At 33.4% G+C, this 15,515-nt stretch overlaps 1 protein-coding gene across 1 annotated transcript; it reads right to left on the minus strand.

Annotated features, from left to right (window-relative positions):
- Positions 1–2,781: 2,781 nt before the first annotated feature.
- Positions 2,782–5,485, minus strand: LOC126699495 (uncharacterized). The gene is made up of 6 exons (XM_050397349.1): positions 4,738–5,485; positions 4,460–4,592; positions 4,104–4,218; positions 3,797–3,830; positions 3,249–3,492; positions 2,782–3,165 (listed from the first exon to the last, which is right to left on the minus strand). The coding sequence occupies exons 1-6, from the start codon at positions 4,942–4,944 to the stop codon at positions 3,092–3,094; spliced, it is 807 nt and encodes a 268-aa protein (XP_050253306.1). The 5' UTR covers positions 4,945–5,485; the 3' UTR covers positions 2,782–3,091.
- Positions 5,486–15,515: the final 10,030 nt, after the last annotated feature.

Here is a 15,515-nt window from a genome sequence, read left to right on the forward strand (position 1 = left end):
TACTTGCTGGCTGGCCCTACGTTGTCTTCTACAAAAACATCCAGTCGATTGGTTTGAATGTGTTTATACGACTGTCACAGTCCAAACCGCTATTCACACCATCATCACCAGTACTGCAGCTCCATCACCCCTTACCACTAGTAGCACCATGACCACCTTTTTTAGCCACCCCACTGAATCACCATCACACTGTGCCACTGCTACCTTAGGCAACATCACCACTACTTATCTTTGCTCCCAATAGCACCAACTTCCTGAAAATCTTTTGTTAGGAAAGCTTGTACCAAACTATTGTGCAGTGTATCCAAACTATGCATGTCCAAATTCTAATCCAATTGCTAATTGCTAAGAGGGTCTATGTTTATTATCTTTCAAACTTCCTTTGTTTATAGTCTTTTCTCAATACATTACTGATCTTAGTTGGTACGACATGCTGAAGTCAAATTTGTTTTGATCAGTCAGCATGATTTTCAATTCAAGGAACTATAACAGATTACTAGACTGGTTAAGTTTGTCCCTTTGGCTTGACATGTAAAGCGTGTTATTCAGAATGGGCAGGGCATGGTCATATTTGCATGAAGTCAATTCAATGCATACTTGGTTTGTTCTTTCAAGTAAGAGAGTGGATTTGGCAGTCAATACAAGGCAAATGTGGAGGTGATTTTTAGGAATCATCTAGATGCCAAAGTTTCCTTTTGGTATTTGGATTGAGAGAAAATATAGGTATTACAAAAAAAAAGGAAAGAAAGAAGAGAGAGAGAATGACAGAAAATTATATAGTTTATATGTTTTTTGGTCATTTGGGTATTATATAATTTATATGTAGAGAAACTAAGAAAAAATAAAGGGGAAAAAGGAGCTCACTTTTTTGGGAGAGGGCATTTTGGTACTTGAGATTTGTGAAGGGAATTTTGTCTTTTCATCTTTCTTTTCTTTTCTTTTTCCTTTTTTTCATTTATTAGCCAAAGGGAAAATAAGAGATCTTTAAAAATTTTCTTTTCTTTTTCCTACGTTAGTGGCGAACCAAATACTTTGGTTATTAACTTATTATTACTACACTCATAATGGTTGTATTTGCACCCCCACTTTGAGAGAGAGAGAGAGGGCAGTCGTATGGGAATAGTAATTTCTTTTGTATTTTATTGGTGGCGTCTTTTATTGTTTTTAGACTAAAATATGTTTTTCACTTCTAAAGTTTGAGATTATTTTATTGGTGGTGTCTTTTAAAACAGTATTTTCGTTTATATCCATAACTAGCTAATTTAGCCATTAAAAGTTCTGCAAAAAAAAAGGCCATTAAGAGAGAGAGACAGAGAGAGATATGATGTTATTTTGTTGGCATTTAACTACTATATCAATTATGAATTGGTAGACTAAGAAGGGATCAAAATGAAAACAACTCTAAACTTAAAAGTGTAATTTAGTCTTGCCTATAACTTTAAATTTGATGCAAATTATTGATCTCAAATACAATAAATTTAGTTTCATAAATTTATTAGAATTTTTTTCATAATAGTTAATATGAGATATTGTGCTTGGTATATAAGTAATGTTTTTTATTTATTTTTTATAGACGGTATATAAGTGATGTTGCTTCAATTACAACTTGCAAACTTAATAAATGAAAATTTCTGTCTCCAACTTTTAAATATCTATATTACTCCTTAGAGAAGCATGTGATTGTTTTCATCTTATATTATTCTTCTGGCATGAAGTAGTTGACTAATTGGGAGGAATAATTTTTTCTGAAAATATAGCTGGTCAACTGCAAAGTTTTAGTAGTTAATCAGAAGTCAGCTGGGCAAGTTCCTTGACAAAGCACCTATGATTTTCCTCTGGCTACTATTATTTAGCAAAAGTTAAGTTTTTACCACCCAAGTTAACGTCGATTCCATTCACTCACTCTTTTGATTCTTGAATATTATTGTCTGACTGTTGCAACTAGAATTACTAGTTTCTAAGTAGGTTTAGACTTTAGAATCTAAAAAATACTATTGATTTGTTTATTTGATGAAAACAGGTAAAAGTACAGTTGTACTTCAAAAAAACAGTGAGGCTAAGCTCAAGAAAAAGCTGATATGGGGAGTGAACATTTATAGAAATCTTTTTTTCCTAGACAAGCTATATATATCTATGAAAAAAGATTGGCCTTTTAAGAAGAGCTTTCTTGTGTTACCTCAATGGGGGTTGATGTTCCTTTTTATTATTTTGACAATTATGAGGAAACTATAGATGCTTTCAAAGACTACATATTACACCAAGATTCCCAATATTGGCAGCTAGCTACAACTTATGGGAAAAGTTTGGAATCATTTTCCATAGAGATTGCTTTACCACATTTTTATATGCCCCCAAAGATTTTCAGCAGGCTTTCACCCAAATTTAATTGACCACAAACACAGAGTGAAACCCCTTGGATTGAGATACACATACCAATCCCAAAAGGAAATTTCCAAAAAGTTGGATGATGCAGAATATGAGGTCAAAGGAAAGTGACTGTAAAGACACTTTGGCACATGGAGAGCTCTAAGGAACAAGAGGTACAAAGACACCCTTTGTTGGCCTTCAACCAACTTCTTAACGTACAATTATTATCATAAGCAACTGTTAAAATATTAAAAAAGCAAATACTGAAGCTAATCTGAGCATGCCATTAAAGTGACAGCTTATTACTATATAAAAGCAGTCTCCTGAACCAATATAAAATGACAGATAAAAAAATGGTGTATCAAAATCAATTCATAGATGGATAACTATAGTAGTAAATTGCAAGTCAAGAAGAAAAAGAAAGCTAAAGGCTTTGGTATTGAAAATATCTGTTTAATAAAAAAATGAGAGGATAATGAACGATTGGATATGCCTAGTTTGATTAGTGGAGCAATCTCTAAGGTCCCAATCACCTGTCCAATGAATGAACTACCTAGTGTCTCCCTATGCTTAGTTACTTCTTCTTAGGCATGTTGATGTTGGAATTGAAAAATGAAATCCTGTTCCTTTCTTTTGTCTGGTATCTGTGACTCTTTGTAATCCTTTCTGCTGTTTCTATTGACCCTTCTACTCTTTTCATGTATGGAAATATTTGTCATCAAATTTATGCTGATGAATTCTGTTCAGAGGCACTTCCTGGCACTCCAGCTGTGGCAATTGTTGCTGTGCCTGAATTTTCTGCATTCATATATAAGAGTGGTTTACAAGATGTACTTGTTTTGTATACAATCATAAATTGAAGCATTGGTTAGAGACTCAACCAGTGGTAGAGGTTGATGATGGGGAAACCGAAGTAGTAAATTGTAGGCCCCCAATTGCACGGCGCTGCTGAGGCAAGTAAGGATGTTGTATGATCCTCTTGGGGCTGTGCTGCAGTGGAGTACTAGTACTGTGTCCATGTTGAGCTTGGAATGGATAATAATTATAGACTCCAGGAGACCCAGATCCTACATAGGCGTAATAAGATGGTAACTGTTGTTGGCCACCATATACATTGTAATAGTTCTGCACAAACACAAGTAAATTCAAAATTGAAGTCGTTAAAGTGCATTGCAATGATTCAGTCTTTACATCAAAAGTTGATATGATAACTTTGTTGTTTTGTGTATAAGAACTAAGATGCAAACTGTTGCCTGCCCTACACATTGTAATGATTTGCACCCACACACTGATTTTGAATTAAAACTTGCAATGACTATGTCTATACAAGCAAGCACGAACTTATCAGTAATTTTTTTTTGAGGGGGGGGGGGGGGGGGGGAGGGGGGTGGAAGAAGGTGGTGAGAAAAGAAAAGAAGGAAAAACTAACCATTGCTAACATGTCTTGTGGGTAACCAGGATACCTGAATTTTTAAGGGAAAACATTCAGAACTCAGAAGTTGCTAAAAATGAGTATGGTAAATTTTAAAACTTCTTATCAATTTTACTATAAAAAGATTACAAATTAATGCGACAATGAATGTGATTGGTGTCACTTCAACAACATAACAGATAAATATCTAAATTATTGATGACACATTTGTAAGGCTTATCTAGTAAAATTTGAATTACGACTAACATTACTTATCATATAGTAAATTAGATTATAATTTCTTTTCCTTGAATATTCTGTTTACCCGTATGCTGAATATGGAAATGAGTATTGGGGGATGTGTTGGTGGAAATATGTGGAGGTCCCTTGAAAAGGAGCTGGTGCCATGGTTCTCAAAGGTGGCCTGAATTTCTCCATTCCTGCAAATTTTATGGGATATAATAATAACAAATAAATACTATATAGAATATATATGTACATAATATAATATCATATATATATATATATATAGGTCAAACTTTTAGATACAAGATTACGAAACTTTCCCTGATTATTGACATTATCAAACATACGGTTATTAACCAACTGGCTATAGATTTAGACTGAGATTAACATCAGAACTTAGAACAAATTGTTGATAAAAACCAGAAAATTGCCAACCTCGTTGAGGAGTGTTTGGATAATTCGCTTGTGCACCAAAGGCTGCTAGGTTACAATTAGTTCTTCTTCCGTCAATTACAGGATAGGGGTTTTGACAAGCTCTCATGGCTGAATCTGGATCCTTAAATGTTACCTAAATAAGAAAAGAAAAGAAAAAAAATCAAATCAGAGATTAAAATCCAAGCATGAAAATTTTAAAATCATGCTATATATATATATATTTATATATATATATATATGTAATAATATATAAAGGCTATTAAACAAGGTTGGCTTACAAAACCGTAGCCTTTTGATCTTCCTGTATTTTTGTCAATGATCACAACAGCCTCTAGAATCTCTCCAAACTGCTCAAAATAACGCTTCACACCATCCCTTTGAGTCTCCCAAGCCAATCCTCCAACAAAGATCTTGGTGTAGGTTGTGTCACCAAACTGTGAGACATTGTTTGCACCAACCATCTTACTTTGCCTTTGTTGAGACATGAATACCAAGAGATACTAAGGGCTCAGACAACCACTTCTGACACTAAAACAAGTGAGAACTTTGATAACAACCAAACCCCAGAAGCCAAAACAAAGCCAACAAGGTATAAGAAGACAGAAAGAAAAGAAACCACTAGATGATCACAATTAATTCAAGGAAAACTTTTTCTACAAATATGTGATCTTGATGATGTACTCCTGGTGCTTCTTGTTCTTCTTCTCTTTCTAGTTAAAAACATACTAAGACTTCCATCATCACGTCCCTTTAGATTCCACAAGAAAGATACCCTTAACAAGAAATACTAATCATGCTATTTAGAAAGGCTGGAAAATATAGGAGGTAAAGAAAACAAAATCCAAAAGAAATAAAGGGAAAAACCTCAAAGAATGAAAAATATAGGATAAAAGTTACGTGTATATTAAGGACTTATTATGTGAAATCCAATATCAAGTAGCTGTAGAAAATGAAAAGAAAAAGAAAAAAAAGAAAAGGAAACAACAAGAAAGAAAGCAAGTGGGCAAAAGACAAAAGGTGCAACTGTGCAAGAAATTTCCAATAAAATTTCATAGAGCTTTGGTTTCCATAATTATCTTTTGCCATATCATTGCTTTCTATACTTTAAATGGGTCCAGAGATACGTGCCTCGCTGTATTCAACTTTCTCCATGTTCATTCTTTTCCTATCTGTTCCATTACTTAGAGTTTATTATTCATATATTCGTTTTCCATGTTAGTATAATATAGTTTCTGTTAGTGTAGCACATAAATTATTGTGAGTAATAAAGTAATTTATTACTACGCGTAGAATATAATGTTTGATGTGGTGCCATTTGTGGGGTTTGGACCATTAGGAGAGAGAGGGAAGATTCATTGACAGTCTTCTTCTATTATGATTGAACAGCTGCATATACTAAGAACTTGCTGCTGATTTGGTTGTGCTATGTGAAGCACGTCTCTCCTTGTTCTTTTACCTTCAAAACATTGCTCTAGTTCTAGTACATACACAGTACACTATATATGAATAGAAATATTTAACAAACATTTAGTAGCTAAAATACTAACAGTATCTTTGTTTTTAATTTAAAAAATCATTTTTAGTGTTTTGGCTAGTACTGTTTATCATATAAGTGTCATCATGAGTTGGAGTCATTACAATTAAGTCTAATTATTAGCATAGCATTGAATGAAGACAGCTTTGCATATGAGATATTTTAGTTTGTGGGAACATGAAAAGTTAATTTAGCCTTATGATGGAGATGCAAGAGTTGTTAAACCCTTTTAAGGAAGAAAGTGACGAGTATGACTCCCAAGTCCGAGAGAGAGATTCAAACCTTGGTTCGATCTCTACACAGAGAGAATTAGGTAATGCTTACAAGGCTCCTGGTAAAATGTATTTAAAAATCACTAACATTTTACAAAGAAAAAAAATTAAAATTAATGAAGAAAATGCTCATGCTCTATCTGATGCATTTTCTAAATAACAAGATCTTTTTCTTATGTTTGACTGCAATCCTGATAAATGTTGTTTGGTTCACAAAGAAAATCATTAATATTTCATGTGATTCTAATTAATTATATTAATAAAAGCTTTCATTAGCAAAAAGTAATCCCAAATGGGAAGCCATTTTCTGTTATTTGGGCCTTTTTAGAGTTTTTGTTTTGTTTTGTTTTGTTTTGTTTATTGAGAAAGACCTTTTAGAGTCTTAAATGGGAAAACAAAACCCAAACTTGGACTCTATATAAAAAATAGAGAGAATAAAGAAAAAAAATTAAGTGAGAAAGTGAATGATATGTATAAAAAATTTCATATGGAAAAAGTCAACAATTGGTTAACACTAGTTGATGGTCAATCAACCACTACTCAATGACGATCAATGGTAGGAGAGAGAGAGAGAGAGAGAGAGAGAGAGGTGTTAATTACACTTGTAAGAGTAACTTTGACGTGGAATTTATTTGTAGTAGCCTATCAAGTATGCAACCTTACGAAAAACATTTTTCCCCATCAAAAAGCAATTTTTTTTTTTTTTTTTCATTTTATTTGTTTTTATTTTATTTTATTTTTTTTATGGTGATAAGAGAAAATGTTTTCTTTGATCTACATTTTGTGCTGTATCAAACACCATGAAACATGGGGAAAAAACGGAGCATAAGTATATTCTAATATATTTGTCTCATTGTGTTTTTTTTTTGTTTTTGTTTTTCCTTACAATAGAGAGGGGGGGGGGGGGGGGGTTGAACTCACATTTTTTTTTCTCATGAGAGAACTGGACAATACTGACATTTTTATTTTATCCATCAATTCTCTCTAACTTGATGCAAACTCTAATGCCCAATCAAGATTGTCACTGACATGACATCCTTGCACAATAGACAAATCAAAATGTTGATGTATATTTTTCTTTTGAAAAAATGTTTGATATTTATCTCTTTCTATATCTACAATGGTTTTTTTTTCCCCGTGATTTCTTTGTCACACCATATGGCACTATCATGGTTCAATCGTGGCGAAGATTTAATGTCCTGAAATATGCTTCCACTAGAAGAAAATCGAAAATGCACACAGGAGCAAGCTTAAAAATCTTCTACAGTACTTGTTTTCTTAGGTAAGAAGAAATTGTTTCCTTAACCTGCTAAATTGCAGTCTTTTTTATTTTTTTATTATTACCTTAGTATGAATGGGGAGGAGATTCTTCTTCTTCTTCTTCTTTTCTTTATTTTTTTTTAAAACTAATTTTTTTTAATAAATAATTTGATGGATATAATAGGAGATGAGAAATTTCAATCATGAACATTTTCATTAAAAATACTAAGTTAGTTTAAATGAAAGATGAGCATGGCAGAGTTGATTGAAATGATTGGACTATCTCTAACTTATCGGGTTAGATAGCATTTGAGCCCATATCACATGCTCTTGTGGGACAGAGCCTTTAACTGAACCTTGACTTCCTAGCCACCCAAGCTCCAAAAGTTTTAACCTCTTTTTTTTTCTTAAACGAGTGAGAGAGAGAGATTAGGATTCTAAACTTAGCTTAGTTTTCCTTATAAGGGAGGCCAAACAATGTTACTGTATTAGGAGACTCTTAACCTTTTTTAGTTAAAGAGAGGGGAGAAGAAAAAAGAATACAAATCTTTTGTACCATTTTTTTGCGTTTCACTTTATGTTCCATCAATCACAACTTGTCATGTATTTATTTAATTTTCCTTATGAAATAGCCAAAGTTTAAAATGGAAAAAAAATAAACACATGACAATTTGTAGGAAAATTCTTAGGTACCCTCGAAGCATGAAAAAATGGTGCTCATTTCTCTCACATTCACGGTAAACTCTATCATGAATTTAATAACTAGACCCCACCTTGAATGTGAAAAGAGGGAGCACAATTTGTCGTGCTTTGAGAGTACTTAAGAATTCCTCACATTTATAATTAGTGAAATATAAAGTGTAATGTAAAAAGTATCATACACTGGTAGGTCAGTTATGAATATCTTGTTGGTCCATAGCCAGTTTATGAATTGATCAAATCATATAGAGATTCAAAAATGGGCTGCCCATGTAACAATGGCCCGCATAAAAACACTACAGTGACAAAGATTTGAATGAATTCTAAACATTCCATGGGCTTTGTATGGCCAATTATATGGGCTTAGTTGTGAGATTGCAGAGAACAAGGCCATAGTGGACTATGACTTCATTCCAGCTTCAAATGCATATCAGAGACTATAAAAGAAAAAAAATAAAGTGCTTGTAGTGGACGATGAGAAATAAATGTTTTAAGTCCCTCTATTTTATTTTCTTGCAAAACAATAGAATTATTACTTTTTTTTTTTTTTTTTTTTTTAAGTAAAGAATTTTAACCTATAACATCCGCTTTTGATAATACTTCGTTATTATTAGACTAAAACACTAATTAATTTTTAGTATAGATGAAAATTGAACCCAAATATCTTATTTAACTATTAAAGACTTTATCAGTTGATCTAATTAGAACCTATAATAAAATTATTACCTTGATTTTACAAATTCTGTATTTGATTCTATTAATTAAGTTCCTAGAATGATATTCCCTACATAAATTTTTGTATTCTATTTATCCTAGCTTAATTTCTTTAGTCACTCATTTGCAGTTTGACTGCGTGTGGCAATTACCTGTTACATGCAGATGATGCTGGAGAATTGAGGATCATAAGATAATGGTCAAATGGTTAGATTAGGCAATTTTCTCCTATACATCATATGAATTTTAGTTTCTCTACTTATTTCAGTCTTTTAAGTTTCATCTTTTTATTGTTTCAATTCTTTGGCTTCCATTCGTTTTCAATGTAGGCTTTATCTAATCCTCACTGTTAAATCTATCAAAACAACTTCATTTTAGAAAGTGAAAAATACTAAAATTAACAGTAAGATTGGATGAAACTCAATGAAAAGACTAAATTGAAACCAAATTAAATTTAAATGATTGATAGGAAAAAAAAATGAAACTAAAAAGACAAAATCTATCAATGTTGAATAGTGAAATTTATTATTTAAAATTTTTTTGGTTGTTATTTCTCCCCTTTTTTTTTCTTCCAAATTACTGTGCAGTGAGAGCAAACCAGTCTTTTGTCTACGACTTTGCAAGCCCAATAAGAATATAGCAAAATTTTGTATAAGCAACAAATAGATTTGGTACAATTATAAGACTCCCACCAACCAAATTTATTAACTATTTCTATTCTTTCAATTTCATTGATGTTGATGGTCAAACTTATAAGATTTTATACTCAGAATTTAAATTTCTATCTCCCTCTGTATGTGGTGGTAACTGGGTGAGCACTGAATGAACTTTTTTTGGTTGTCCCATTCCAAGAATTCTGCTATGGCCACCTCGACCATGGCCTCAGCCTTGCTTACCTTGTGGTGCTATGGTGATGGAAAGAGGAAATAATGGCAACACACCCACATAAAAATAAATGATTTTATGGAAAACCAAAGCCTTCAAAACAGTCTTTATTATTATTATTATTTTTTTTTTTTGGAGAAGATTTGTGTTTTTGAAACAAAGTCCTTTATCTGTTCATTATTTGGTAACTAGACAATTAGTTATATGAACCTACTATTTTTTCTCCGTCTCTTGCAGTTAGTCATATCAAAGTCGGAGTACAAAAGTTGTGTTCACTAATTTTCTCATCATAATGCCAATGCAAATTTTATATGTGTATGTTTTATGATTGCAAGCTTCAAATTGAGAGAGAGAGAGAGAGAGAGAGAGAGAGATTTTGACCATTATTAAACCCAATTAGAAGCTTGCAATCATAAAACATACACAAATATATGGGTTATATATATATATATATATATATTTTTTTTTTTTTGGGGACATGTGAGAATGCAATTGAATATATAATTTATAAACCTCAATTCTTCATGATTTTAGACGCCCATGAATCATGTTTGTCTTCGAGGGGTTCTCAATTTTACTGTCTAATATTTTTCACGTCTGTTAAAGTTCCCTTGCCATGTCCTTCAAGTTGAGGGTAGACTTCTCAACACATAGCCATACATAGTTGGTACAGAATAACACATAGCCATACATAGTAGGTACAGAATTTCTCTACCAACCCACTCGAATCACAGCTCACTCTAGGTTCTGGGTTTTGATAGGAGATACCCCATAGCTTACTCTAGGCAAGAGAAAATTAATTATGAGAATTCTACACTATAGTCTATAGATTTAAGTAAATAGACAGAATTTTACTTCAAAAGTTCCTCCGACTTGTTACTATCAATGTATACATTTAATCACATGACTTATTTAAAAGTCATGTTATTAGAACAGACTTTATGTTAGGATAAGTGATTCGCTGTATTTTGAACTTTCCTGATGTATTACTTATACATGTGATATTTAAGAGATGAATGAATAATAAGAGCCAAGCAGAAGAATTAGTTATCAAATTCCTTTTTCCACTAATGTTTAGGAGACCTGTCACCTCAAATTGACTGAAGTATATTTTCTTTTAGTAATTTAAACTCGACTCATATATATCACATGCAACTTGTTTAGATGAGTCATTTAAAAGAGATACACATGAATGATTATTTGAATTGTCAAATAATAGGATAAAGGAATCATCTAATCTGATTTGGAGGAAACCTATGCCATACACACACACACAATCTTTATGAATTTAGGCCTCACTGAATTTGATTGTTTTTGAGGGATTCACCACTTTATGTCAAAAATTTCCATGGGTGTATTGCAGACTTTTAATAACTTGCCCTTCAAGATGATGCCATGATGGCTAGCTAGCTAAAGTTGCAGACACAAACTACTAGAAGTAGTATTCCTTAACAACCCATTCGAAATCAACCACAAATCTTACTCAAGGAGACCGTCAAAAAGAAAAAAACGGAAAGAAAACTAAACGTGTAGGGGTGTCGCTCTTAAAAGAATGAAATAGAAAAATACTGTCACTTTTGACTCAAAAAAGAGAAAAAAAGATATAGGAAACGGTCACACACACACACCAAAAAAGAGAAAAAGGGTTCCAAGTTGTGAAATCAATAATTTCAGGTGAGAAAAATGGGTCATTCAATGAACTTCACTATTGTGAATGCATGGGCTAGTAGTGGAGGGAGAATAGAGAAAAGATTAGATGCCTCTAGATGAAGATGATAGGTTAGGTGCACAACAATGGCTTTTGTACAAACATAAGGGTCCCATACTATCTCTCCTTGTGTAGCAAGATTGAAAACAGTGGCCTTATTGACTTACGAAGCCCACCAATCTAACAAAAGGAATTCTTTTTTTTGACTATAGCATGGTGAAAACGAAAACGTAATTGCTTTCCTCACTTTGGATTCTCCATTTTCTGGGAAATTTCCTACAGATCAATTCCTACCTTCACCGGCCAGCCAATGTAATTGTCTTATTTGAATGTGAATGCACCACATGGTTGACCAAGATATAATTGTCGAGTAACTGTAGAATACTCCAAAAGTATAATAAATGCACATTTCCTTCTCTTGCATAATAGTAGAGCTCATTTTTTATATAAGATGAGAGAGTACACATTTGTTATATTTTTAGAAACTTTTATGGTGGGTTTCTTTTTTTTGAGAAAAAAAAGAAAGAAAAAGAAACCCACTATAAATTTAACCAATTATAAATTTATTTTGTAATGGTATCAAAGAAGAGTTCATCCCAATCAACATCTTCTCTATTTGTTTCAAAATAGAGATAATTATTTTCACGGTTTAGATTTAATTTTGCAATTTTAATTTTCTAGTTGAGTTTATCCTCCAAACTGATTTCAAGGACAACCTATGTATACTTTTCATCACATAACCTATTTATTAAGTCATGTAATTAATTTAAATAATTTAATACATCATGTGTATACACATATGTGATACTATAAATTGCCATGGATTGAAAGTAAACTTTTTCATTCAAATTTTACTTGATATCAAGGGGTTAAAATAAGAAGATATATAGGAAGGCTAGAATGAGTGGTAGCCTTTGTGGTCTGTCGTATTTGGATGCGTTTTGACTGCAACATACTTAGGGAAGTCAACAATAGCAATTATAGGTGTAATCTTTGTCTTTCGATTTTCTCCTTATTTTTCCTAGATGTGATGATGACATTTCTCTTTAGTGGAAAGCCCCACAGTACCCACGAGCACTAAAAGCAAGAAGATTTGCTTATAGTTTATTATTGAATATTGATATTAGGTTTAGTAGTGGGTCACAAATATAAATTACTATATTTTGTATAATAATCTTTACCGCAAATGATGGTGCTTTGCATTTTCTATGTTTATATTGCGTATTGACTATTGATTGCTTTAATATTCGTTCTATAAGATTGTTAGTGCCCATTTGAACTCGTTTAATTGGTCCATAGCAAAACTATTAGGGGGGGGGGGGGGGGGGTGGGGAGGAGAGGGGGTCGCAAATATCGGAGATATCAAGAGGTTTAATATATATATATATATATATATATATTATGTATTCTGATTCTAATTTATGTATTGGATATTTAGTGAGATTTACACAGCTATGAGATCTAAATATTGTGAGATGTCTTATCTATACATTACAAATCGGATGCATGAGATAAATATTTTCATAATTTGATAGTTTCAAAAGAGGAGAGGGGAGAGATGTCAGTTGAGAATTAAGCTACAATGCTCTTGGCTGTTATTGATCATTAATTCAATGTTTGATTGTATTTCCATTATCAAGCTCTTTTACCCAGATTTTTTTTTTTTTTTAAATTTTTGTAAAAATGCAGATCCATTTAAGGGTGTGTTTGTTTTGGGTGAAAATCACTTCTGGAAATGCTTTTCCGGAAATGCGGGTGTTTGATTGGTCCGGAAAATAGAATTTTCCGGAAATTGATTTCCGTTGACCCAAAAAAAAAAGGCTTTGACTACGGAAATCATTTTACACTTTCATTTTCACTTCAAAGTATTTCCACACAGAGAGAGAGAGAGAGAGAGAGAGAGAGAGAGAGAGAGAGAGAGAGAGAGAGAGAGAGAGAGAGAGAGAGAGAGAGAGAGAGAGAGAGAGAGAGAGAGAGAGAGAGAGAGAGAGAGAGAGAGAGAGGAAGAAGAGCCCAGATCGCGCCGTCGATCGCGAAGCACCGATCGCGCTGTAGATCGCGCCATCGATCGCGATCGACGCGAACGGTGCTTCGCTAGATCGCGATTGACGCTTCACGAGATCATGCCGTTGATCGCGATCTCGCAAAGCACCGCGCCAATCGCGATCTCGCGAAGCATCGATCGATGCTTCGCGAGATCGCGATCGACGCGAACGGTGCTTCGCGAGATCGTGCTGTCGATCGCGAGATCGCGCCGTGTTCTTCTGGGTTTTGTCCGTCGAACCCAGTCGAGCGTCGATCGCGATCTCGCCCCTCGTCTAACTAGCCAGTCGAGCATTGATCGTTGATGAATTTTTTTTTTCTGGGTTTTGTCCGTGTTTTTCTGGGTTTGTCTCTTCCTTCTTCTTTTCCAAACACCAGAAAATATTTTTCGGAAATTTTTTTGAAATGCAACCAAACACATGAAAACATTTTCCTTTCCAGAAAATAGCATTTCCGGAAAATGGAATATTTTCCGGAAATGCTTTTACACGAACCAAACACAGCCTAAGTGTACATTTTGTTCTGCTTGAAATATTGGACCAAGTCAAAACCCAAATAGAATACGCCCCATAGTGGGCCCAATTTAGCTCATTGCCAATGAATTGTGCCCATTTCCAAAGAGTTGTATCTTTTGGCTTCGTACCATTTGGTTGTCTATATAAAAGGGGTGATGGCTCGTTTATGCAACTGATAGAATTTTTCACTTATGTGTGGTATTATAAAGAACAACACACAAAAACATCTCTTCCTATTTCTCATTAATTTTATCAAAACACTTAGGTTGTGGATGATATATGTTTTGTTCTCATAACAAACAACGCCCGTTGAATCTTAACAACACAAATCTTGGGAGACTTTGATTATCAACATGTTCTATGTAAAACATATGCTAACTTCCCATCTAACAATTTACTAGAGGCACCGCTCAACCAATCACCCGATATTAAAAACCTAAACCATATTCTATAATCCTAAGGTGACCTAAACCATGTAGTGTCAACTGCACCTCATCAGTACTATAACAAATCAAACAAAAAGACTTCTATTAGTCAACACAAATCAATCAGCTTTCTTTAAGTGCATCCAATTATATAAATATGTAGTTGGAAGCGACTTGGAACAGTGGAAAGAGTTAAAACATGGAGGGTCATGCACAATACTTCCAGTGGATTAAGCCCCACTTTAAAAGCCTATCATATTTTTCTATACCCTTTCATCACAGAAAGGAACCTAAACAAATAGTAGTTATGCTTCTGTGACATCACCAAAACAAGGATGATGCAACTATAGACAAATATAAGAATACTAAAATTAAAAGTGGTGGCCTATAACCAAGATATTTTATACGAGTATTAACCATTTATTTTGAGAAAGTTTTTATGGAGAATTGAAAAAACTGTCCAAACAGTTAATTACTTTTACGTTTTTTCATAAAAAAATTTCTAAAATAATTTACTAATGTATGCCCTAAGAGTATATGCGAGTATATCTCATTTTATTTATATATATATACCAATAAAAATAAGGTACATATTATCTCTGAGACCAGCCTCTTTTTTACCCCAAATCTGAACATAAAGATACTCTTGGCCCACGACCCCCCATAGTGACACGCTTTAGTTTAGTCTAAAGTAGTGCCTACCCTGTTATGCCATGACACTTGTACAGTCGTGAAGTTCATTTTATAGCAAAAGGGTCTCATTGACACAGACAACATTAGGCCTTTTTGCTGTACAAAATTGCAAATTGGGCTGAAGCCAGGCCACCCATAGGTGAGCGATGCAATGCGCTACCTTCCACTAACCGACCTCTTTTGCATGCGTGTTGACAATTTTATCTTTTCCTTTTCTTTACACAAAATTTAAACCTCACTGCCTCTTTCCTTTTCCCTCAAATTCACAATGACTTTCTATCAGTATATATCAACAGAAAGATACTATT

Source organism: Quercus robur, chromosome 9, assembly GCF_932294415.1.
Source record: "Quercus robur chromosome 9, dhQueRobu3.1, whole genome shotgun sequence".
Classification (NCBI taxonomy): Eukaryota; Viridiplantae; Streptophyta; class Magnoliopsida; order Fagales; family Fagaceae; genus Quercus; species Quercus robur.

Bases quoted from the DNA above. Each gene is read 5' to 3' on its own strand.
- LOC126699495 (XM_050397349.1), bottom strand. From the start codon at position 4,944: ATGTCTCAACAAAGGCAAAGTAAGATGGTTGGTGCAAACAATGTCTCA. The intron at 4,593-4,737 runs GTAAGCCAACCT...TTTCTTATTTAG, and splicing joins GATCAAAAGGCTACGGTTTT to GTAACATTTAAGGATCCAGA. The intron at 3,166-3,248 runs GTTGAGTCTCTA...ATATGAATGCAG, and splicing joins ATCATCAACCTCTACCACTG to AAAATTCAGGCACAGCAACA.